Raw genomic sequence first — 26,987 nt, forward strand, 5'->3', positions numbered from 1 at the left:
GTTGCATTAGGAAGCGACACTGGAGGTTTAACTAAGGTGCATACCATTGGCAAGTCGAGAAACCTGGGCAGAAATCAAGTTGAATCTTGACCGAAGAAGCCAGCCGACGACAGATGTAGTGCTGAGCAGATGGCATTGGTAAATTTCCCCAGCCTTTCCAGGGTTGCGGGACTGGAGTTAGAAAAGTACAGATCTGTGGCCACTCTGCAAGTGAGTTTCGCTTGAGCCAATAATAGGGGAACTCACAAGGGACATCAGTCATGGTCGACTTTGGGGCAGCAACACATCAAATGGGGCCAATATTTGTTGCAATAGCTATACAGCCTGCAATATCTTTTCTCGCCTTACCTCTTCCCAAGAAGGGTTGAAGTTCATGACTGGTATGGCGAGGAGGTGCTTGTATAAGATTTTACTGTAGACATAAGCAGCTAGAGATTGGTGCAAGTAGGGATGCGCTTTCCCAGCCAGGTAAGAAGTGTCTAGTGCCTCTGTGTTCAGGGAGTGACGTAAACTGCTTTTGCTTAGTTCTAACGAGATGTTAATGACCTGAGAGTTCACCGTCTTTTTCCTGGCTGTGAATGGGATGTCAGAGCAATGAAAGTTGCAGACTTAAATTTTGGGGTTTTTGACTGCTTGTGCTAGCTACTCTTGCCACGGGTTGCTGTTTGTTTCAAATACTGCTTTGAATCGTGCCTTCAGGGAGTTCTCTCGTGCCCGCAAGATTCTGATATAATATTTCAATAGTCGCCTTTGACATTCCAAATCCTGTTTTACGATGCCTAACTCTAATCTGAGCCTTGTTCTTCGTGCCTGTCAAGGTATGTGGAAAACATTTTTATATGCTGTGCTCTGAATGTTGTCCAGTAGTGTTGACAGTACACCAAAGAAAGCTTGATGACCATAGCTTATAGACAGAATCAATTTGGCTTTTAAACTCATAACGTGGGTTCTGCAGATGAGCTCAGCAAGCGACAGTTAAGGTTGTATGACGGAACCACGAATGCAATTACCACGATTGCCTTTCCAACGTGGTAATTACAACACATCTGTCATTATAACTAATGCACTTACAACAAAAGTGTTTTTACCACGTAAATGCCTTTACCATGCATGCCTTTACCACAAAAGTTTTGTTGTAAAGGGATGGTCGGTAAACACATATACGTGGTAGAAAATAAACTGGTAAATATAACCCATTTATCTATCTGTCTATCTATGTTAGTGTATATATTTAAACATATAAGTGGTCTTTATGACTTTGGCGGTCCTGCCCCGCCTGCTTAGACCGCTGACAGCATGGCAGTGCAGGACCACCAAATTATGACCGCGGCAGTGAACTGGCTGCAACGCAGCCAGTTCACCGCCTATACCGCCAATGTGGTAAGACCACCTGGCCGAAGGTTGACCACCATCTACCCGGCAGTTCACCTAACATGGTATGAGTATCCTTTCTGCCAGGGATTCTGTGGTGGCAGCACCGCCACAAACTCCCTCGCGGAAAGGATACTGGCAACAGGAATACTAATTCCTATCGCCACAACAGGACTCTCCAACCCCCTCCCCTCCATGTAGGAGGCACCTGCCCACCTCCAACCCCATCAGAAGCTCTCCACCCCCCCAAGCAGCGACACCTCCCTCCCTGCAGTCCCCGTACAGATCCCCACACCCCCATGCTTACCCCCTACCCCCGATCCGCACACGGACCACACATATACATACACGCACACATCCACGCTCACTCAGTCACACACATGGTTACGACACCACCCACCCCCGCATACAGGCATTCACACAGGCACACAGACACTTGCACACACACGCACACAAACAACACCCTCCCCACCCCCCTCCATTCACACACACACATACACCCCCATTCACGCACACAATACCCAACACTGCCCGCCCTGCCCATCGTTGTCCCCACCCCCCCAACCCCGTCGGGCGATCACTTTACCTGGTGGTTGCCTGGGAGGGAACGGGGTCTATGGCGCTTGCTCCGCCACCAACACAACACCGCCACACCGTTTACAATGTTGTAATATGGCAGGCGGTGTTGTGGTGAGGTGGCAGAGGAGCAAGCTTCTTTAGACTGCCCATGTGTGTGTGTGTATGTGTGTGTGTGTGTGTTGCGCATCAGATTCACATGCTGTGCACTGTTCCTGCCATCTAGTGTTGGGCTCGGAGGGTTACAAGTTGTTTTTCTTCAAAAAAGTATTTTCGAGTCACGGGAGCAGTGACTCCTCCCTTTCGGCTCCATTGCGCATGGCCATCAACTCCATCTTAGATTGTTTTCCCGTCATAGGGTGAGGTAGGAGTGGTAGAATGAGGATACTAAAGATGTCCATGCAATGGAATAGATATGTATGTACATAGTTTGAGGTAAAGGAATATTTATTTACATATATACAATTTAAATGCAACTAAAACGGCTACAGGCTCCCGCGGAGGTGGGAGGGCGCATGTGTATCTGCAGCACAACATGCCACGAACAAATGTACACTGGGTAAGCGACATTTTCCGTTCAATGGCATGTGTAGCTGCAGATACACAGGCTGTGCATAGACTACAAAGCAGTAATCCTCCCAAAAGCGGTGGTCAGCCTGTAGGAGTTGAAGTTGTCTGAAATAATGTTCTTAATACAGCCTGACCTACTGTGGCGTGTTGTGTTGCTAACACATCTACACAGTAATGTTTAGTAAAGGTATGAGGTGTAGACCAAGTGGCTGCTTTGCAAATCTCGGTCATTGGTATATTACCTAAAAAGGCCATTGTTGCTCCTTTCTTTCTAGCGGAGTGTGCCCTTGGTGTAATGGGTAAGTCCCATTTAGCTTTGAGGTAACATGTCTGAATGGATTTGACTATCCATCTGGCTATGCCCTGTTTGAATATAGGGTTACCAGCATGGGGTTTTTGGAAAGCAACTAACAATTGTTTAGTTTTACAAAATAATTTTGTTCTGTCTATGTAATACATAGCGCTCTTTTAAGGTCTAATGTATGCAGTGCCCTTTCTGCTACCGAGTCTGGTTGTGGGAAGAAGACTGGGAGCTCTACCGTTTCGTTTAGATGAAACGGTGAAATTACTTTTGGTAAAAATTTGGGATTTGTACGGAGAACCACCTTATGTCTGTGTATTTGTATAAAGGGTTCTTCTATAGTAAACGCCTGTATTTTGCTAACTCTGCGTAGTGAAGTGACGGCTATTAGAAAAGCTACTTTCCAAGTTAAGAATTGGATTTGGCAAGAATGCATGAGTTCAAAAGGTGGGCCCATGAGTCATGTAAGTACAATATTAAGATTCCACGAGGGTACTTGTGGGGTTCTTGGAGGTATGATCCTTTTTAGTCCTTCCATAAAGGCTTTAATAACTGGGATTCTAAAAAGTGACTTTGTATGTTTAATCTGCAGGTAAGCAGAGATTGCGGTGAGATTAATTTTGATGGAAGAAAAAGCGAGATTTGCTTTTTGTAGGTGTAGTAAGAAACTCACAATGTCTTGTATGGAGGTCTCTAATGGTGTGATTTGGTTTGCTTGGCAGTAGAAAACAAACCTTTTCCATTTATTAGCATAACAATGCCTTGTTGTAGGTTTTCTTGCCTGTTTAATGACTTCCATACTCTCATTTGAAAGGTTTAGAGCCAGGTTGCTAGGTTGAGCGATGCTGGATTGGGGTGTGTGATCTGCTGTTTGTGTTGTGTTAGCAGATCTGGTCTGTTTGGGAGTTTGATGTGAGGTACTACTGAGAAGTCCAACAGTGTGGTGTACCACGGTTGGCGAGCCCATGTTGGTGCTATGAGTATTAGTTTGAGTTTGTATTGACGTAGTTTGTTGACTAGGAAAGGAATGAGTGGGAGAGGGGGAAAAGAGTAAGCAAATATCCCTGACCAACTGATCCATAGTGCTTGGACTGAGGGTGTGGGTACCTGGACGTGAGGTTTTGGCATTTTGCGTTTTGTTGCAAACAGATCTATGTCTGGTGTCCCCCAGCGGTAGAAGTAATCTTGTAGAATCTGGGGATGTATTTCCCACTCGTGAGTTTGCTGGTGATCTCGACTGAGATTGTCGGCAAACTGATTGTGAATGCCTGGTATATATTGCGCTATCAGGCGAATGTTGTTGTGAATTGCCCAATGCCAAATTGTTTGTGCTAGGAGACACAGTTGTGACAAGTGTTTCCCCCCTGTTTGTTTAGATAGTACATTGTTGTCATATTGTCTGTTTGGACAAGAATGTGTTTGTGGACTACAAGTCGTTGAAAAGCTTTTAGTGCTAGAGAGACTGCTAGTAGTTCTAAGAGATTTATGTGAAGTTGTTTTTGTTGATTGTCCCATTGACCTTGTATATTGTGATTGTTGAGGTGTGCTCCCCACCCAATCATGGAAGCGGCTGTTGAAATAATGGCGTGAGGCACTGGGTCTTGAAATGGCCGCCCTTTGTTTAAATTTACAGGGTTCCACCACTGAAGCGAAGAGTGTGTTTGGCGGTCTATCAACACTAGATCTTGAAGTTGACCCTGTGCCTGCGTCCATTGTTTTGCTAGGCACTGTTGTAAGGGTCGCGTGTGTAGCCTTGCGTTTGGGACTATAGCGATGCATCAGGACATCATGCCTAGTAGTTTCATTATGAATCTGACTGTGTACTGTTGGTTTGGTTGAATGCTTGACACTATATTTTGAAACAATTTAACTCTTTGTGGACTTGGAGTGGCAGTTGCTTTTTGCGTGTTGAGTGTGGCTCCCAAGTATTGTTGTATTTGGGATGGTTGCAGGTGAGATTTTTGGTAATGTATAGAAAACCCTAGTTTGTGTAGAGTATCTATTACATATTGCGTGTGACTTTTACACCGGTGTTGAGTGTTGGCTTTTATTAGCCAATCGTCTAGGTATGGAAATACGTGCATGTGATGTCTCCTTATATGAGCTGCTACTACAGCTAGGCATTTTGTAAATACTCTGGGGGCTGTTGTTATCCCGAAGGGCAATACTTTGAATTGGTAATGGTTGCCCTGTATGACAAATCTGAGGTATTTCCTGTGAGATGGATGAATGGGTATGTGGAAATACGCATCTTTTAGATCCAGTGTTGCCATGTACTCTCCTTGTTTTAGCAAAGGAACTACATCTTGTAGTGTGACCATAGGGAAATGATCTGATTTGATGTAGAGGTTTAACGTCCTTAGATCTAGAATTGGTCTTAGTGTTTTGTCTTTTTTGGGAATAAGGAAGTATAGGGAGCAAACCCCTGTTCCTTTTTGATGGTGTGGTACTAGTTCTATGGCTTGTTTTGTTAATAGTGCTTGTACCTCTATTTGTAAGTAGGTCCAGATGTTGTGCTGACAGTTTGTGCATCCTTGGGGGAACATCTGGAGGGAAATGTGTGAACTTTATGCAGTAACCATGTTGGATAATTTATAGAACCCATGTGTCCGTGGTAATGTATGACCAATGTTTGAGGTATTTTGTTAATTTCCCCCCCACTGGTGATGTGTGTTGGTGAAGTGTGACATTGAAGTCACTGCTTGTTACTAGGGGTCTGCTTGGCAGGCTGAAATTTTCCCCTTGCTCTTTGGTATTGTCCCCTCTATGAACCAAAAAATCCCCCCTCTCTGGTACTGAGACTGGTAAGTGGGTTTTGTTTGGGAGGTGGATGGCTCTGAGGGTTGCTGTCTAAACCCTCCCCTAAATTGTGGCTTCCTAAATGTTCCCCTATACTGGGAAGAGTAGAGCGCGCCCATGGCTTTGGCCGTGTCTTTTTCCTTCTTAATTTCTTCTATCGCAGTGTCCACCTCCAGCCCAAATAGTTGCTGCAGGTTGAATGGCAGGTTTAAACCGCTTGCTGAATTTCTGGTTTAAAACCAGAACTGCGTAGCCATGCATGCCTCCTGATGGTAACTGCTGTATTGACAGTATGTGCTGCTGTATCAGCAGAGACCAGTGCAGAACCAATTTGGTTGTTGGAGATGGCCTGTCCCTCCTCCACCACCTGTTGAGCCCACTTTTGATGTTCTTTTGGTAAATGCTGAATAATATCCTGCATTTCGTCCCAATGTGCTCTGTCGTAATAGGCGAGGAGGGCTTGTGAATTGGCGATACGCCACTGGTTGGCCGCTTGCGATAACACTTTTTTTCCCTGCTGCGTCGAATTTACTGCTTTCTTTATCAGGGGGTGGCGCATGCCCTGACGATTGAGAATTTGCCCGCTTTCTTGCGGCTCCCACTACAACAGAGTCCTGAGGGAGCTGCTGTGTAATAAACACAGGGTCTGACTGGGAGGTTTATATTTTTTCTCTGCCCTCGGTGTAATGGCCCTTCCCTTGACCGGTTCCTGAAAGACCTGTTGTGCATGCTTAAGGATGCCTGGTAACATTGGCAGGCTATGATATGAAGCATGCGTGGATGCCAGTGTGTTGAAAAGAAAGTCCTCCTCCACTGGTTCTGAGTGCATAGTGACATTATGGAATGTCGCCGCCCTAGCCAGTACTTGCATGTAGGATGTGCTATCCTCTGGAGGAGAAGGCTTTGAAGGATAACACTCAGAACTGTTGTCTGAAACTGGTGGGTTGTATAGGTCCCAGGGGTCTGCATCGTCCTGCGTCTGCACAGTATGTGTGGGTGACTGTGCCATTGGTGTGCCAACTGGTGACCTTGTCCATTGTGGCAAGTGAGGTGGCGACATTTGTGGTGAGAAATGTGGGAGTGGTGACCTTTCTCTAACCACCTTTGCTTTTGGCTGCTCAGTTTCAGTCTCATGAAAAGCCAATTTTCTTTTAAATTTGAGCGGAGGGATGGTTTGAATTTTTCCTGTGTCCTTTTGTATTTGCAACCTTGGTTGAGTTTGGTCAAGCTCTTCCAAATCCAGCTCCTGCTCAAACCTGTGCCTCTCTTTAAGTTGTTGGGAGAGCCCATGTTCTTCGGTGTAAGAATCTTTTTCGGCTCCGAAGAAGTTTTTTTTGGTGCTGAAACACTCATGGATACGGTCGGCCTTGGCTCCGATAGGCTCTTTCGAGGCTTACTCGATTCGACCAGTCAATGTCGACTCTATTTGATGCCGGTTTCTCGACCAGAGTCGGAAGACTTCGGCACGATCTTGGCCATTTTCGGTGCCGAAGATGTTATTTGGTCACCGCTTTTCTCGAGGGTCGAGCCATGGCTTTCGGGCAGTGGCGTCCCCGAGGCATTCTGTTGTTTCACCTGACTTTGGGGTTGGGTCGGGGCAGGTGTACTCACTTTTTGTCCTGCCGTCGGTGGCTGGTCTCCTTCGGAGTCGTCAGATTCCAAACCCTGGATCGAGATAGCCATCTTTCCTCCTCGACGTCGAGGTGCTGTGTCGACTTCGATGCCATCTGCAAACGCCTTGCTCGTCGATCTCTTAAGGTCTTCTTCGACCGAAAAGCCTTGCAGGCCTCACAGGTATCCTCTCTGTGTTCTGGCGACAAACACAGATTACAGACCCGATGCTGGTCTGTATAAGGATATTTGGCGTGGCACGTCGGACAGAAGCGGAAGGGGGTCCGGTCCATGAATCTTCGACAATGGGTGCGGTCGGGCTGACCAGGCCTTGGTTGAGTATGGAAGGGCCGCCGAAGCGGTTGTATCGTCGGTGCCAACGTGTCTATATAAAACCGGTCCCGAACGCAACAATACAGACGGATTTCGATGAATTTCTAAACTTTCCTGATTCGAATTACAGAGCGAAGAGGAACACATCCGAACCCGATGGCGGAAAGAAAACAATCTAAGATGTAGTCGACGACCATGTGCAATGGAGCCGAAAGGGAGGAGTCACTCAGTCCCGTGACTCGAAAAGACTTCTTCGAAGAAAAACAACTTGTAACACTCCGAGCCCAACACTAGATGGCAGGAACAGTGCACAGCATGTGTATCTGCAGCTACACATGCCATCGAACATATATACATACACACACACACACACAGACTTAAACCACTTAATACTTACCTGTACTTACCTGTATAACCTGTACCACGCATACGCCTTTACCATTCATGCCTTTAGAACAAAATTTGTGGTAAAGGCATATTTGTAGCATATTCGTAGTAATGGCATCGTTTTTTATGTGGGTACTTGCCAAAGAGGATGACTTTCGTTTTGCCTTGATTCACCTGAAGCTTACTGGCCTCATTGAATCAGTAAAGTGCGTTAAGGGCTCTCTGAAGGCCTGACTTTATGTGGTCCATGATCACTATGTCGTCTGCATACTGCAGGATTGGGAGTCTTGATGATCCTAGCCTGGGCATGATTAAGCTGGCACCTTCTAGACCTTTGCCAAGGGCGGCAGTGTACAGGTTCAAAAGGAGGACGGCCAGCACACACTTCCTTTTTGAGGCTGCTATTAGTTGGAACTTTGGCGGTAGCTGTGAAGGGGCCAGATTTTCTACAAACCCAGGTCCCCAGTGATAGGGAAATTATTGCTTTTAGGAGTGAGGGGAGGTGGGGGTGCAGTGGCAGGGATCCCCCTCATGCCAATAGTTTTTTCCACAGCGTTTACTGGACAGAACAGAACAGTGGCAGTTGTTTTATGCCTGATGCATGATCTGAAAAGTAAGCTAATGCTGTGAATGCAGCCCTAAACCCTGATTGGAAGAAAGGTAAAATGTTCTCTTTCACCCAGATCTTGAGATCCTCTAACAGGATTTAGTAGGTCGATGAGCCAATAACTGGCAGGGTTGGAGAGGTCTCCCTTTTTTGTGTATTGGGAAGAGGGCAGAGCCCTTCCATGAGTTCAGGGATGAGGTGTTGGAGAACGAGAGATTAAAGAGTGGAGTCAACCGCCTTGCCCAGAAGTCATGATTTAAAGTTTACTGCAGGGAGGCTGTTAGACCTGGGAGCATCATCGTTCCTCATTTTCTTTATTATGGTTAGAAAGCGACTTCTGTGATGGGGGAAATTAGCTGGTTGAAAAAATCTGATACTGTATAGGTCTGGTAAGATTATGGTCATTTGCTTGTTTGTCAGTATATAATTTCTTTAGGTACATTTTCCACTCCCTTTCTGCCGCTCCATTTTCCTTGGTCTGGGAGAAGTTGTTGAGTTTGTTTAGGTGCTCCAAGAAGTAGGATTGATTCCTCTTTGGCACTAGCGTAAAGCTCTTGGGCCCTTCTTCCTCAGGTTTTTTACGTTTCAGATGTTCTGCCTGTGTGCCACTATGTATATACTGACCATTCAAGCCTTGTTTATGGGCCACTAGGGCTCTTCAGACATTGCGCTTACTGATGGATAGTTCCTTTGGGTTTATTTAGAGAACAGCTAGTCAAGAAATGTGACTTTTTCCTGGGGACTACCCCAGATCCTCCACCAAGGGTGGTGTGAAGGTCAACCAAGATTTTGTCCCTGTGTTCTCGTAGAGAAGGTACGTTGGACGCAACGTCGACTGCCTGTTTTGACTTATTCCAGTAATTCACCTTTCCACAGGAGTGTCTTCCCATTGATTTTTGGCAGTACTTTGTGGTGTTTTTCCCCAGCTGGTCCACCCAAGGGGAGTAAATGAGCAGATTGTCTCTAGAGCTTGCCTCCAAGCAATCATTGCTTTAAATCTGGTCATCTACTTCAAAGGTACTAAGTCTGGGGATCAGTGAATAACTGGTAAAGATGTAGTCAGTGGTCGATATCTCCCTAAATGTTGGCAAAAATACACAGAGCGGATCGCTTGCTTCTTCTGGTGTTTGTGCCAAGGCTAGCTTGTGGGTGATGAGGCTCTGTAGTGGAGCACTGTGAGTTGTGCGCCTTAAAGGGGTTCGATGACTCAAGCCTCTGATGTTGAATTCATCCACTAAAATTGCTACGCGGTGTTGGATATATATATATATATATATAGATATATATATATATATATATATATATATATATATATATATATATATATATATATATTTGTTTAACAATTCTTTGATTGCAGTACCGAGGCCATCTAGAGCCTGTTTGTTTTGTTTCTGTCCTGCATTAAAGTTGCAGTTTAGAAGCAATAGTGAGAGTGGTTTAAGGTTACCTTTTAGGCTCTTATTGAGCAGTGTTTGGAGTTTAAGTAAGTTGGTGCTTATTGCCGTCACCTCTGATTTACAGTCGTGTTTCACACAGACTCTCAGTCCTCCTGCGGGGTGGGGCGAAAATATTTAGTTTGATGGGTGGAGACAAAAATTAGTAGTACCCTGGTAGTGTTGTTGTGCCTGTGGCCCAGGTCTCCTGGGGGTAGAGTATGTCTCCTGAATGCAGGTAGTCGGAAACTGACTTGTCTTCCCTGATTTGTTTCATACCTACCACATTTCAAGAGATTGGTAGCTGAGAGCAGAGAGTGGACTCATCTGACTTTTTGCTGTGTGCCATAATAGGTATGCCATTGGGTTTGACTAGTTGAGGGCTGAGCCGGCCGTCCTTGGTCTTTTCTGACAGTGCACCATCCTCTGCTCATTTATACATAATATTGTGAGAGATTTTTCCCTGCTGTGTTCCGATTGGTACTCCTGGGCAAGAGGAATACTGTTTTTGGCCCCTTGCTTTGAAGAGTGACACACAAGAACATGTGAGTATTTCTCTGGTTGATTTTTCTTGACTTCTTCTCCCCATTTAACAAGTAGGAGCACTTCCTTTAGCATGGCGTCCATACGACCAGGCCTACTGTGGTTGACTCCCTATGAGTATCTCCAGTAAGTCTTTGAAACCTGACCCAGGAAAGGTCTTCAGTACCCAGATGGGCTAGGAATATAACATGTAGGCGTTGAACCTTTATTTAGTATGTTGTAGTGGCCTTTTAAGTGATGGAGCAGTGTTAGCACTATCTCAGAAATATCTGTTAAGGCTTCTGAGCTGTTTGTTTCTAGTATTCTAGTGTGGGGATCGAGTGGATCGTTGGGCAGATTGGGCCCTCAAGTTGAGCTGGATTGGATGGCACAGTGGGAGAATTGGTAGGCTGTCCGTTTGAAAGTGAGAGCATCCTGTTGATAACGGGTCCTAGAGACCCAAAGGTTTCTGTGCATGGCTCCTTATTTGGTTGAACTTGGGGGGGGGGGTTGGCGCTGTGTCCACTTTTCCCTAATTATCAAGGAAAGGATATTTGTTGTGTGTTGGCCTTGATAGGGCAGTACCTATCTTGTTCACAGGGCCCTCCCTCTGGGAAAATACTAGGTACAAGGGGCAGTTTCACACTCAACTAAAGGTTTAGGAGAATCAGGAAATATTTTATGGCTGTTGCAGTTTTCTTAAGCTACTTAAGTTACTTTAGGTTTTTTCTTCACTCTCTGAGACAGTGCCACAGAGGGCTGGGTTGAAGTGAGTTCTGCCTCCTTGGTGTCACCTTCAGCTAACAGACCAAGGTTGTGTGTACTGCTGTCGAGGTTAGGAAGTTGTTGGTTTGAAGGAGTCTTAAAGCTGTGTCCCACCAGTTCTACATGAGGACTTTCCCCTGTCCTCCCTGGTGTTGTTTTTCTCATCCTGGCAGTTTCTTTCTCATGTTTTTGTGGGTTAGTACAAGGTTCCTGTTATCTATGGATGTGCCTGCCATGCTTCTGACAGAGGCAACCAGCTCTGTTAGGACCCAAGGGAGTGTGCCCAATCTGTCGATGATGGGGGCACATGGACATGATCCTCCTTCCAACTCGCTTTGGATTTTATCTTCAATGAAATCCAACTTGGTGCTCAGGTCTGCTAAGCAGAGAGCCAGCAATTGTAAAAGACCAATTTAAAGCTCCATTTTGGATAATTTGCCGTAGCAGTGTTCTGGCCATGGCGTCTTGGGAGGCACTAATGGAGGTCATAAGCAAATCAGCAGAATGGGGGTTGCCTGAGAGATCATGCCTTGTTGCTTCAGGTGCTCCAAACAGCTTTGGAGTAAGCTCCAGCTTTTTTTTTAATTTTGATTCAAGGTTTTGGTAAAACTTTGCTGAGAGGTTGCCTAGTTTGTAGTTGTGCTCCATATTGTTGTTTGCATTGGGCTAACTGATTTGGGTAGGGCTGCCGGGGGGGAGGCTAAACGAGTTGTGTGAGTTTGAACAACAGTTACATTTTTGTGTTTTGCAGGGGCCTCGAATGTGTGTGTCTTGGGGGAGGATGTTAATCTTATGCTACATCCCTGGCCTGACACTCCTGAGTTATTGGTTCTGCCACAGGATTAGAGGGAAGGCTGGAAAAGATGTTTGATCTGCACTGAGTCCCCACTCAAGCTTGGGCAGGATGGAGTCCTGTGCCTCTCAGTTGAGATTTGATAGGAGTCAAGTGCCAGAGAGTTGCTCAGACTATTATTTAAACATTTCTGTGCCTTTGCCGCTTGAGGTGGCGTGGGGGTCTTGGAAGTAGTGGGTGATTAGACTTGTTGGTGTGGGTTTGAGGGGTGTTAAGGGAACAGAGCGCACCTGAAAATGTGAAATGTAGCCCTTGATAGGTTACTGAGGCTTCTCACTATCCAAGTTGATTCTAAGTATGGGGAACGCTTTCCCGTCAGCTACAGTCTTAGATTGTTTGGATAGTATCCTTCTAGGCATTCTGCTCCTGTACTCTTCTGTGGTATCGGCTAAAGTGGCATGTGTGTTCAGTGTGGTAATCGTTGGCGACTTTGTTGTTAGTAATTTGGAATGCTCTGTGCAGTTTAGAAGGCAAGGAATTAGACAAGGTCCCTCAACAACTAAGGTGAATGGATAGTGTTCTTTGTTGGTGTAGTGGGTGGTGAAGGTGGGGGAGCACTCAGAGACAAACCAAACAAGAACCTATTCTGACCGTCTCTGTACCCCTTCTGGATTGACCCTCTGGCCGCAGCGATAGCACTTTTTGGCACACATCTCCACTGATACATCTCTGCTGAACTGCCAGCTCAGATCCACGCTCCTACCAGCATCTAGGAAACCTGTAGCAGTGGAGTCAAGGTGCAGCGTAGTGCAATGAACCAAGCAGCGTAACGCCCAGGTAGCTTAAGTGACTGTCAGGGTGAGAACAGAGCAGCAGGGCTGGGACCGTGTCTGGGAACCTAAAATGTCTGGAGCCTGCTGAAGACTGGCTGCTGATTTCTGGAGGAGCTAATTAAGCGGGTGGAGGGCAGCAGTTGAGGGTGGCAGCATGCCTGGACGGAGTAAGCTGATGTGTAAGCTGCTGACAATGACAGCCAAACAATGACGGACGCATCAGTCTCCCCTCCACTCCACCTGCTGTCTGGTGCTCGTATTCAGCTCAGTTTTGACAGAGGCAGAAAGACGGAGGACAGGCCGGAGGATGATTGAGGTGTGAGGGCATGGGTGCACAGGAGGTCAGAGGAGGACCTGGGGTGCAGGCCAGTACCTCCTCAACAGCACAGACCACTGAGGCTGCCTGCCACGCTCCAAGCTCCAGGCTTCACTCTGCTAGGCACATCGCAGGGGTTGACCGGAATCTGACCCCCAACTCCTTAACCATGCCGCAGGTGGGAGCAGCTCCACACACCACAGCTGCTGGCCAAACCCTGCTCAGTGCTTCCCTGTGTGCTACGGCCCTTCCGCTCCACAGGGGCTGAATTTAGGCAGAGACCTGATAGATAAAGAATGGGAAACTACTCCAGGAAACCAAAACCGACTCTCCAGGAACACTAGATTTAACTATAAACAGTTTACCTACCTTTATGATATTTACCAAACACTCCACAAGGTAAACATTGTTGCGAGGACTGAAGACAAAAGGTGCTCCAGGTGCGAACTAGTGGATGCTGACTTCCTGCATATGGGGTGGAGTTCCCCAATCATAGTCCAGTTCAAGTCAGGGCTTAATGCGGACATGGTAAGAACCTTAGACAGGGCACATTTTATTTTTAACTTGGAGTTATGCTTGCTGGCCCTGCTCTATTTAGGTACTGGGGACACTCTTGATGGAAGATATGGACACTAACACAATATGTGGTGAAAAAGCTAAGGGCACAGGGTAATAAACATCTGATAACGCCAAAACTGATAACTGCTTAAGAAATGACTGATGGAACCAGGCTTCTACTGATATTAAGTTTTATGTTGGACAGTTAGGGTTTAAGGTTATAAGTAAAAGTACTAATAACTGGAGACACTTGAAAGGTACAGCCCGGAATGCATGAGAAGTCTGAGGGTCTTTTCAAAGTGAACTTGCATATATGTTATTAAAATGATCATACTTCAATTGCTGTGTGTACACAACTCTACTGTAACAATATAATAAACACAATCAATAAAAAAGACTGTTAAAAACAACTCATTGTGAGTATGAAAACTAAATTTGTTGCAGTGGTTCGACTACTCACTGTCATCTCAGGCATATGGATCTTAGCCTGAACAACTAAGTTCTCCAGCGGTGTGCGAAGGATTTCGGGAACCTGGAAATCGTCCATTTTCTCAAAGCGGTCTCGAGTGAAAAGGTGGTAAGAGAAGCCTGGCTGGCAGCGTCCAGCTCGCCCACGCCGCTGTATCACATTAGCTTTAGATATCCATATTGTTTCCAAGCAAGAAACCTTTAAAAATGTATTCTTATGATCATTAAACAATAATAAACTCTTTTACCATCAAATAAAGAAACACATTAAAAAATCTATTTTCCATGAGACTGCTAAATTACTATCAGGTTCCAGTAGTAACAGATCCCAAAGCTTAACACTTGTCATCAGGCCATTCTGGTGTCACAGAATTGCAAGAAGAATGGACTACAATTATGTGGATAAAACCCAAAGGTACTGCACTCCATTTATGCATCAGGTCTGTTGCCTTATTAATATTCCATATTGCTAAAACCAACTTTGCCCAGCCACTTACTGGGGAAGTAGTTATCGCTCACAACCATCAACACATTCTTAATGCACTGTGCACTAGAACATTGGCCCTACACCTATCCTCACAATGCCTTTCAATATGGGTGACCGGATTCGTGCTGCAAAGTCACTCCGTGCATGTAACCACTACTTTTGTGAAGAACTTACTAATAGTACTTCTACCCCCCTCCATGCCAGGGTCTTCACTATGCCTTTGTTCAATAATTTAATCATCACTGAACTTCAAGGCATAAGCATTACAATCCAAAAACATTTATTTGGAAGAAAAACTCCACTTTTAAATAAACCATTTGAAATTTTCACTTGAAACTTTTCTTCAATTAACTTGGCGTACAAGGAAAAACACAGGAAATTGAATCAGCTGCAACATCATTGAAAAGGGATTTACCACTTTATCACAGTGGTTTTTAGCACCATCCACAAACCTTTGAATTGAAAAGCCCTCAGTCAATGTATTGTTACGCATTCTCCTGTCTTTATCAGAGAGAGATGATGCCAAGTTGATTACAAAAATAAGGAAGCAGCCCAAAAAGAAGAGTTAGGATTACAGGTAATTTTCTTTTTTCATCATTGGATCTTCATTAATATTGATGAAACTCAACAGAGGGTGCAGTAAAAAGAAAGGAGAATCAGATCACCTTAATGCAAAACAGTAGAACTTAAAACCACAGTGCTCAACCAAACAAGCTCCGGAAAGATGCTTGAACTAAAGAACAAGTTACTTACCTTTGGTAATGCCTTATCTGGTAGAGACTTCTACCCAAAGATTCCTTACCTTTGAATAGATACACAGGCAATACCGACCTGGAGGTGAATCATGACAGATCTGGCTGTTCCGGTAGTAATGTTTTGTAAACGTGTGCAGTGATATCCATGTCACTGCCTGACAGATGTCCAAGAGAGAAGCGCTGCCCTCTAAGGCAGTTGTTGCAACCTTGACTCTGGTAGAGTGAGCATGCAAGCCATCAGAGGGCTGTTTCTTGGCCAATGTGTAGCAGTTCTTAATGCACGGAGCGATCCATTGTGAAAATGTCTGCTTCTGCACAGTCTTCCTTTTTTTGGCTCCGACATAGCCCACGAAGAGTTGGTCGGCCAACCAAAAATCTTTTGTTCGGTCAAGGTAGAGCGACAACGCTCTTTTTAGGTCCACATGGATGAGTCTGTCATCCTCTTTGGATGGGTGAGACAAAGTAAACAAGTTTGCCAGGGTAATGCGCTGGCCTTCATGGAAGGGAGTGATAACTTTGAAAGGAGGCTTGTGTCTGGAGAACCTGCTTGTCCAAGAAGAAGGTGGTATTAGGAGGGTGCACAGAGTGCGCCTGCAATTGGCTGATCCTCCTGGACGATGTTATGACCACTAAGGCGGAAGTTTTTAATGTTAAGAGCCTAAGAGGGAAAATTGTGTAGAGGATCCAATGGAGCAAGCATTAGAAACATGAGGACCTGTCTGAGGTCCCACTGAGGCATGATGACTATCATGGCGGGTAACATACACTGCAGTCCCTAAAGGAACCTAGCAACAACATATGACCTAATGAGAGAAGGTTGGTCCAGCAAAAGCAAAAATGACGAAAGGGTAGCAAGATAACCTTTAGCTTCACCCAAAGCAGAGCCTTGTTGGGCCAAAGACAGAGCAAACAAGAGAACTAGTAAAAAGGTGCAGTAAGGGGGTTAACGTTGTGGGACGCACCAAGACACAAACGTATCTTAACGTCAGGCGTACACAGAGTCAGTGGAGCAGCACCTGGCTGCAAGAATAACATCACAGACTTCGGGCGGGAGGCTGAAAGCTGTCAACTGTTGCCACTCAATCTCCATGCAAAAAGGTGGTGGCTGCACAGGTTCAGATGCAGAATCTTGCCCTGTTGCTAAGGCAGAGGATCCTTCCGAAGAGGCAGTCTGACTGGAAGACCGATGGTCATGCTCAAATGTTTGGTTTACCAGACTCTTTGCCCAGTCTGAAGCCACAAGAATGATTTGTGCCCGGTCATTCCTGATCTTCTTGAGAACTCTGGGGAGAAGTGGTACTGGTAGAAAGACATACAGAAGGCTGAAGCTCCACTTGACACACAAAACATCTCAGAGCGAGAGTCGCCTACGAAACTCTAGCTCGCAGAAGTGATGACATGGTGCATTCTCGGCAGTGGTGAACAAATCTAGCCAAGGCTCTCACCACTGCTAAAAGAGACCTTGCACCACCTCTGGGTGGAGACACCATTTGTGATCCACAAGGCATCGTCGGATGAGTTTGTCTGCCCTGACATTCAGAGATCCCGCCAGATGCTGCACCACCATGGAAATGTCCTGAACTTCAAGACATGTCTGGAGGCGCAGAGCCTCTTGACACAGAGTCCATGACCCCACCCTTTCCTGTCTGTTGAAGTACCACATAGTGGTTGTGTTGTCCATGAACACCTGCACCATCCTTCCCTTGATCGAAGGAAAAAAGGCTTTTAACACCAAGCGAATAACCCAAAGCTCCAACAGGATTATGTGAAGCTGGGACACCACCAGAAACCAGAGCAGTCTGATTTCCACCTCTCCCAGATGGAAACCCCAGACCAGGAGTGATGAATCTGTCACCACGGTTAGATCTGGTTGGGTAAGGGAAAGGGTTCTGCCACTGATGGCAAATTGCGGCCCGTTGGCCACCACTGCAGGCCTTTTGCAGTTCCCTGGCACATGACTGAGAGATTACGCTGATGCTGCACCCACTGAGCCTTTACGTCTCACTGCAGAGGCCACACATGCCAGTGTGCATAAGTCACCAACAGGAGGCAATGAGGCCCTACAGCTTCAGAGTAAGTCTTACAGAAATCCAGAATAGATGCTGAAACATCAGCATCGTAGCCTGAATATCCTGGACACATAGCTCGGGAGGATAGGCCCGAAACTGCAACATGTCCGAACAGCTCCGATTATAGCGAGCATCTAAGAGGGAGTCAGGTGTGACTTCGGGATGTTGACAGTGATGCCCAGCAAGTGCAAAAGGTTTGCCGTAGTCTGAGGGTGGCTATGTCGCGTGGGCTCTCATTATCCTAATGAGGCTGCTTGATTCAGGCCGCAGCATCACCTGAATTGTGGGGAACCGAGTCCAGTCCCACACCATGTGACAACTGTCGGCCTAATCCGTTTCCGGACAACTAGCAGCACCTCATCTCTGCCCAAGAGCAGGGGTGATTTGTGGCAACAGAGCGCAAAACAAGATAACTTTTCAGGGAAATTGTGGTTTATCAGATCTCATCCTTTTCTCTCAGTTACATTTGTCTGACATGCAGAAAATGGTCAAATAAGATTTATTGAATTAACTGCGTCTTAGATAAAATGGTATAAATTGCAATAATTAGGATGATGAAAGATGCTAGAAGCAAAATGGTGACAAGGAAAGTGAAACACAGGAAAAGTCCCACCATACGGTCACTATGCGTGCAATATATGCAGTTCCTACCTAAGCTATGTTAATGCACAGCATGATGTGATCAGCCCTAATACGCCCTTCAGGACCCCCTGGGACGACATCATTCCCCATACTTGAGCAAGGAAGATTGTTATCTACAGAGACACTGTCCCCATATAGGCCAGGGAACCGGCAGTCTCAGCAAGCAGCTGTAGCAAAGTCAATCAAAATGCGGTCGTGGTCATCGGGCTGGATTCTCTGTCTAACGTGCGTAGGACAGAGAAGTGTTTCTATAATAAAACAGCTGATAGTCTGAGAAAATGTCCCCACGTAAAGATGTGGGTGTTTGTGTGAATGTTGGAGATGCAGTCTACAACTTTGCCGGTAACCTTATCTCGTTGCAGCTTTGAGGAAAGCACAAAGTGAAAAGAATGTCTTGCTAAGAAATGCAATGCTTTCCTAGGCAGAACAACTAGGTAAAGAAAATAAAACAGCACCACAAATGTGGCTGATATAACGATAATAAAATGAAGCTGAATTAAATATAACTAAGCTAAAGAGCACAAACAGCAGGCCAAGATGCTAAAATAACATGCCTAGTGGCATCACTAAAATGGCTATTCAACAGGTGATAACTGCCTAGGGTGAGCCCGCCTTCAACAACCAGTCACTGAGGTAGGATAAGACTGAAATCCCCAGTCTCCGTAGATGAGCTGCGACCACTGTCTCACCTTGGTGAGCACCCGAGGGGAGCTGGAAAGACCGAAAGGTAGCACAGCAAACAAATGGCTTGTGGTCCACCATGAACCGCAGATAGCATCTGTGGGGCAATAGGATGAGGATGTGAAAATATGTGTCCTACAAGTTCAACGCTACTATCCAGTCTCTCAAATCTGGAGCAGCCAAAACCTGGGCAAGCATGAGCACTTTGAACTTCTTCAAGGAGAGGTTGAGATCCAGGTGAGGAAGTAGTCCATCATCCTTCTTTGGCACCAAAATATCGTGGGAATAACAACCAAAACAAATTTCTGATGCAGGCCAAGAGACCTGGCACCCCTTGACGGAGCAAGGTGAGATAGTCCTCGGGTGACATGGGTGGTAGAGGTATTACAAAGGGGAGGGAGTAGCCTGCTTTAGACTCTCTGGAGTACCCAATGGTCTGATCTTTCCGAATGCCAGTCGGGGAGGTCATGGTGTATTCTGGCTCCCATTGGGTTTACATGATAGTCTGAGGATGAAAAAAGAGGAGTGAAGGCAGCAGCTCTCAGGTGGTTGTGGTCTAACCTGACAGCTGGCTACTTGTCCCACAAGGTCTAGGGGACAAGTGCCCTTGGCCACAAAAAAGTTGGGAAGGCTGCTAGTCATGGTGGTCTGCTTACAGACCCCTTCCGTAGCCACGAAAGGGGTGGAGGACAGACTGGGATAGAGGAGGCGCCAAAGATAAGTCATAGGACCTGGCCGTGGCCCTGCTGTTTTTAAAGCGCTACAGCTCTGTATCTGGCTTGTTTTCAAAGAGGCAAAAGCCATCAAAGGACATGTATATGAAGTAAGCCTGGACATCCCCTGAAAAAACAGATGTTCGCAGCCAGTTGTTGTGCTGAAGGTCAACCAACAATTAAATTGTTCTACCCAGCGAGCCGGCTGTGTCAAGTCCACGTCTGATGGAGAAGGAAACCGCATCCGTCCCAGTGCTGCCTCTCTTCCATCTGTCACAGCCTAGGAGAGTATGGGGCTCCTCCAGGCCCATAAGCAGCACTTGTGCAACTGAATCCCATAGTGAGGGGGAATAACAGCCACATTGCCAGGCTGGTGGAAGAGAACATTCTCTTACTGAAGGTGTCCAGCCTCTTGGATTTCATATCTGGTGGGGTTGCAGGGAACGTGCCAGGGTGAATGCAGGATTGGAAGGCTTGGACTACCAAGCTCTGGGAAGGGTGAGGTGCTGGGTAAGGAAACTAGGATCCCCACGAGTGGGGCAATGGCAGTGTGTGATCGTCCTATTCACAGAAGCTCTTGAGCAGGGCTTGGACCAGGCCCCATGTAGGACGTCAGTTACGGCTTCACTGAATGGGAGTAACGGTTCTAAGGGGGGTGACTCCTGGCTGAAGCACCTCTGTTAACACGTTAATCTAGACTGCCACTGAGGGTTGGTTAAGGTCCAGGACCTCAGTCACCCTGCGCACCACCACTGCAAAAGAGGCCCCCTCCTATGTAGCCACAGCAGGAGGGGAAACAGGCCAGTGTCAGGTGAGGTGTCCAACTCACTGACCTCACTCAGTTACTGCTACCAGTTGTCCTCCTCAACTGGATCTTCACTAAAGAGGCACATAAACTCCTCCCAAGCATCTACCACACCAGGCCTATCCTTCAAATAAGACACTGGCTCTGCTCCAGGAAAGATGCTCTTGGTTGGCACTGGACGCAGGGTTGGACGACGCCCATCCGGCTCTTTGTCAGGAACAACATTGGGAATGGCGCTGCCTAGAAGCGTGAGCCGTGCTAGGGGCTTCTGCACTAAAGCGGGTACAAAAGACTGACTTAATCTGATAGGCAGCTCTGATCCGAATCTAGTGGGGGAGCCTTAGGGGACCGGCTGGTGCATGGGCAAACCAGCCAGTGTGGTTCTAGAAGGACCCATGGGGTCTGAAGGCACTCTCGAGGGGCTGAACAACCCAAAGAAGTGGCACATGGCCTCATAAAATTCCTTCAACTGGCCAGGGGTCGCTCCAGCTCGATTGGGGAAGCACAAAGCAGACCCAGGGTCAGGCACGCCGACTGGCGTGGCCTGGAGTTCTGACGCTACCTTGTCTCATCAAATGACTTTGATGGACACAGGAAATGTGAAGAGTGTTTGGACTTCTTCAACTTCTTGTGCTTTTGGGATATACCAGACTTCTCCGATGACTCAGTGTGATGAAAAATGCCGGGAGGGGCTCCACAAAAATTCTGTGACCTTCCACGGAAACAGGACATTGAGCATTACAGAGTCGATCAATGTCAGGCAGTGAGGAGCTTCAGGGATCTGTGTCTCATCGCTTTTGGGTGTATGGTGTAGGCAGTCTCACATACCTTGGAGTCATGTCCCGGCTCCAGGTACCACAAACATATTAAATGGGTGTGTCTATCACAGACATCTGCCTATGACAAGCCCCACATGGTTTGAAATCAGACTGTTTCTTGGGTGACATCTTCAGATCAGGAAATTAAATCTCAAAAAAGTTGACAAAAACTCAAAAATAGACTAGTCAAAAAGTGACTAGTCAGAGTGACTGAGGGGCAGCTCAATCCGGATCAGCTCTATCTGGGGCAGAAAGGAAAAAACTGACGTCATCCCGCCAAGATGGCACCTATGTAGGTACTGCACATGTCACTTTGGGAGTGAACAACACCAACGGGGAGCTGAATGATGCCACCTACTGGCACGCAGTGGTAGTGCTTGAAAATCTTCTGGCTCCAGTCTGACACCTGGGGACATTCAAAGATAATGAATCTGCGCCTGTAATGCCCTACTGGATTGACTTTTTTATAAGGTGATTTTGACCTCAGTTCAATGACTGAAGCAGAAAAGAGCATTCGCCAAAATACTTTCTGTAACATACACTAAGGACATCCTGTTCAGATTCAGCAAACGCACTTCAAATGTGGCCTAAAGTAAATAAGAAACACTCTGATATCGGTCTAATAAAGTCAATAAACTAATTCAGACATTAAATAGACACAAGCACGTCAGCCCCCACGCCCCAAACCACATATTACAGTGTTGGAGAACCCGACTTTGTAGTTCAGTTTTTCTTGCTTAGTCCAAATGAAAGTGATTTATGGCTAATAATGTGGGTCCTTATTTAATAGTTTGTTTGCTATTCTCCAAAGGTTTTTCAGAATATTTGCCAGGTTTCATGCAGATTACTAAAGAAGGGCCGCTATCATAAGAACGGAATGTTGCAAAAAGGTATTAAAAGAATGTTCTGCCCTGTATGTGTGTATGTGGAATGTCTATAAACCTAGCCAAAAGGCAATTAAAATGTATAGCAAAAGTAAATGGACAGATTTCGAATGGATGGCTCAACGTGAAATCCGTTTGTGATTTACAGTGTATAGGCAAAGTATTGGTGATACTCTACTTCTAGATTTCACACCTCATGAATCTCCTCCAGGTAACAGACTGGAACTGAAAATTTGAAATAGCTCTTCTGTGTCGATATGTGGCACCTCTACTTTGACTCGGCTCCAGGAACCACCACAGGTATGACTTCAGAGTCATGTAAAGGCTGGTGAATTGGAGTCCGGTCCGAGTCCTTTTTTCATACCCTAAGAGGGAGAGACAAGCCTAATAATATAAAATTGCAGTGTAGGAAACATACCTCAGAACTTTATCAGAGAGGTCCTCAAACGGGAATGAGGATGGGATCAGTAAGGGGAATGGCGCTGCCTTACTGCAGGTAGGTAGAGTATCCACCAGAGAAATCGCTACCAAAGGAAAGTAGTATGATCTACCTGCAGATTCATCACCTCATAAATTAATACTTGAGCAGTATTTCCAAGATGGGGAAGTCTGATGGGATGGCCAACCAAGAAGTCCTGCAACAACGATCTGGCAAAATGGGCATCTCTGCAGACTTTAGAGTCGAGGAAACAATGCCTGCTGAAAGTGTGGACCAAAGCGCACATTGCAGCACAGTAAATATCCAACACTGAGACGCCGCTGGACTATGCTGAAGAGATGGCCTTCACCTTGGTGGAATGGGCTCTGATACCCCCAGGGGCTGCATATTGGAGAGGTAATCAATTAACAGATTTTGATGATCTACTTCTGAATTGCTCTGCCATTCTTCTAACCAGCATAGTACAGTTTGATCAATGTAAAAACAGATTCCTACAAAGATTCAGATGGTGCAGACTTTCCTCTTCCTTGGTGGGATGAGTATACAGGAAGAATGTCGGAAATGCTAACAATTGGCCAACATGAAGCAGGAGCGAGGTCTGACGCCGATTGAGTGGGACATGGCTTGCGGAGCACACGGTTAGGCTCTAACATGAGGCTCCATCCTATCATCTACTGACTCCCCAGTCACTTGAGGGGCTCCTTGGCAGCATTCCCTTTGCCCCTTAACACCCACACCTGACTCCCTATCTCCCTACTCCAGGTCAGCTGCGAAGAGAGTGATTCCAGTTCCAGGCCCATGTTGTTCGTGGCACCAAGGCCATGTTGGTGGCTGCAGGCAAGATAGCATTGCCACGTGACGCACGGCCAGCAAAGACAAAGGTTGTAGTGGCCTTAAAGTGCAGTAGGGGCGGCTCCTGCTGATCAGAAGAGGCTTAGAGCCCCTGGAAGCATTGGTGGGGCACACGATGTAAGACCGGCAGTGGGAGCGGGAGGGCCTGACCTATGAAGGCGAATTCAGCAGGGATCTCTGGAGCATTTAGGAAGGATCGCAAGTGCTGTCTGGCTCCTGGTGTCGCCGAGTGCCCGTCCTGGGCTGTATGAGAGTGGCCAGTGAAACGTGGGGTTGGGGGTGCCCCAGTAGATAGGACTGCAGAGGCTTTGCAGAGCTACAGCGACCCACTCCTTGTCTGCTGCTTGCTGGCACAGAGCCCGTGAGCAGCAACTGCCATAGCTGGACCTGATTTTGCTGTTGGAGGCCTGCTCGTACATCACCTGGGTGGACGGACTTGGGGCTTGAAATGAGCCAAGGTACTGTGATAAGACCCATTTGGGGGTTGGGGGGGGGGGGGGGGGGGGGAGGAGGGGTGTTTGACGACATGAATTCACTGTGGAGCTTCGCTGTGTTGTGAATGCCTCCCTCGACTGACAGATGGAGATCCGGGCCCAGTCTGCATATCGCCCCAAGAATACCATGCAACGCCAAGCCGTTGGAAGGAGGTTCTTGTGCCGGAGAATCCCAGTCCCTACTCCCTGTAAACGAGGGGGAGGGAGGCCCATAAAGAAACTGGATTCCCTTCTTCTGGCCATTAGAGACACAAAGGAAACCCCAAAGCAAAAATGGATACAATGGTGGCATATCTGGGTTTTTGCGCTGATCATTGCGGACCAACACATGCCTGGCTAAGTGACTCACAACTACGGAGCTCAAGCTGCAGGAGGTGGTCCCTGTGACAGGCAAAATACTCTGAGGGGCACACCCGCAGGAACATAACCGGGTGGTAGGCTTCCCTCAGAAAGCTGAGAGGTCAGACATGGTGGCTTACCTGGAGGATTGGCGCCGAAGCGTGGGGGCCCCCAAGAGCTTGTATTCTTTCTTTGTGTTGAAGAGGGTGCTTAGCATTACGGCACACCTGCTGCCACTGGGTGGAGTGCCACATCCTATTGTGGCAAGCTTCCTCCATTTTCGAGATTGTGATCATATTCTGAAGTATGCCCGGGACCGAGAGAGCTGCGTATTAAAAACAGTAAGGTAGTGATCTTCCCTGACTTTACCGTGGCATTTCAGAAGCAGGAGGCCTTGTTTAGAAGAGGCCAAGCTCTGTGCTTTGGGCATCAAATATGCCATGTTGTACCCTGCAAGACTTCGGGTTGTCTCTGATCAGGGGGCCAAGTTCTTCTCGGATCCACAGGTGGTCTGGGAATGGCTTGAGAGGACACCTCAGGAGGGGGCCACACCATGTCCCCAGTCTCGCCGCTGTGCCAGGTGCTTGAGGGGTGATATGTCAATTGCTTCTCAGGTGCAGCTGTGATAGTCTGGATGCGGAGGAGGCAGCTCTCCCAAGGTCACAATGTCAGATTTCAAGAGGCTGCTGTCGGGAGGATGCTTTGGGGGCGGGGGAGAGTCTTGGGCCGGATTCAGACTCTACCTTGGTACTGCCAATAGTGGGGACATACCCTCTGTCACCCCACAGACATCAGAAGATATCCAATGAACCTTTGGCCTGTTGCTATGAACCGGGGTGTGGGGCGGGTTGGGTGGTGGTGCTCAGTCTCCACTATTTCTGTTCATGATGACAGCATGAGGGGCGTCTGGGATGGGGGCATGCTCTACCTGTTGGATTTCTGGCCATAGGTGAGTTGCATGGATGTTTGCTTCAACATGCCCCATGGTGCAGGTCCGCATGGAGAGGGCCATTTCTGGGCAGTTTAAGGTTGAGAGGGGCACCTGGCAAGGTTTCCAGCTGTCCCCATTGCTCTTCGCCATTCCATTGGAGCCACTAGCACAGAGGGCCTATACTGGCATGCTTTATACTGGAATTCTGTGTTGTGGGGTCTTGCATTATATTTCTCTGCATGCCGATGATAAGTTCCTGTTTTTAGGACACATGAGCACAGAACCTGAGAAAAGCGGTGCCCTGTCTTCACAGGAGGCCTCTGGCCTGCATATCAGTTAGCTCAAGACCAGCTTATTCCTGACCCGTGCGGACCTGGGCAAGCCACCGGATTTATGCACAATGCGCTGGGAACAGTGCAGTATCTGGGAGTTCATATGAACTGCATAACCCACTGAAATTCTGCAGGGAAACGAAGGGGTAGCGGTGGCAGAACTCCAGGCTAGTGTGGGATTCTAGAAGTCGCTTCCGATTTCAGTGGCAGGCCAGATACGATCGCTAAACTAATAGCATTACCTCACCTTCTTTATTTTTGTTGCTGTGCTCCCGGTGATTGAGCCTCGGGTATGCTTTGGGACTTGGACACAATTCTGACTGACTCATAACCAAAATAAAATTTGGCAATAGGAGACTTACATTAGAGGGATACTATGGGCCTAATTGTGATGATATTCAACCACTCAGTAAGGTCTTCTCTCATTTATTATAGTTTCCCGATCCAGTTATAATTGCCGGGGACTTTAATGTGGTTTTAGACAACAAACTGGATGGATCAGTAAACTACAGATCGCTAGGCACCCCTAAGTCTTAGCAATATCTCAGAGGGATGATGACTGAGTCCGTGATCTGTGGCGGCAGAGAGTTGGGGTGGATACAGGGATTCTCATTTTATATTAAAAATTAGGGCCATGCCTCCCGAGTTAACTATTGTTTAATAGATCAAGAAGTATGTGGCATAGTGGAGGATATTAGGTATTCAACAGCTCATCTATCAGACCATGCAGTGGTGATGTTGAAGATCAGTTTGCCCCAGGAAGCAGGCGGGAGGAGATGGACTTTGCCCGTGCTTTGTTACTAGATGAGGATGTTTTATGTCAGCTTCGAAAGGAAACAGAGGACTTTTTTAAGATCAATGCAGGGTCTGCCTTTGCAAATATAGTTTGGGATGCTTTCAAAGCGGTGGTTAGAGGAAAGATTGTGAGCCTTACCAGTTACAGGGATAAGCAATATAAGGATGCGCTAAATCATACAAAATAGGAGATTTTACGATATAATAGCTTGTATACCGAGAGAGGGGACAAGCAGGCTTTAGATGACAGAATTTACCAGCTAAAGCAGAAGTTAGAGAATGCATTGCAGTCTAGGATCGCAAAAAAATGGTAAGCAAGTGCCCATTTTGAGTACGGGGAAGGTGCAGAGAAATGGTTAGCCTGGAAGTCTAAGGGCGAACAAGTACAGAATCATATTAAAGAGATCGAGGCAGATCAATCAGCAGAGCAGTCGGGGTTCAACTTACCCTCCCAGAGGATACAGAGGCTGCCTTTCATAGGTTCTTCTCTCAGCTCTATTCATAGGAGACGGAGGTGGGCGAGGAGGCGACTGAGGAACGGCTGGGAGCAGATCCCCTGCCTTACCTGGACAGGAGAAGTGAACAGCCCTGAACGAATCAATTTCTCAGCGTTAAGGGGTGTTGAAGGAGAGTAAGGGGAGAAATAAGCTGAGCCAGACTGTATCCCTGTCGACCTGTATAAAGCACTGGGGGAGTCCATAGTAC

The 26,987-nt window shown here is 46.9% G+C and overlaps 1 protein-coding gene across 2 annotated transcripts in view; it reads right to left on the reverse strand.

Moving 5' to 3' along the window:
* Nucleotides 1-26,987, reverse strand: part of DHX30 (DExH-box helicase 30) — a 501,635-nt gene that overhangs the window by 98,153 nt on the left and 376,495 nt on the right. For both annotated transcript variants that reach the window (XM_069210866.1, XM_069210867.1), the window contains one exon: nucleotides 14,239-14,445. In XM_069210866.1, coding sequence (XP_069066967.1) covers nucleotides 14,239-14,445 — 207 coding nt within the window. The remainder of the gene's footprint in view (nucleotides 1-14,238; nucleotides 14,446-26,987) is intronic.

The sequence above is a fragment of the Pleurodeles waltl genome, chromosome 10 (assembly GCF_031143425.1).
Source record: "Pleurodeles waltl isolate 20211129_DDA chromosome 10, aPleWal1.hap1.20221129, whole genome shotgun sequence".
Classification (NCBI taxonomy): Eukaryota; Metazoa; Chordata; class Amphibia; order Caudata; family Salamandridae; genus Pleurodeles; species Pleurodeles waltl.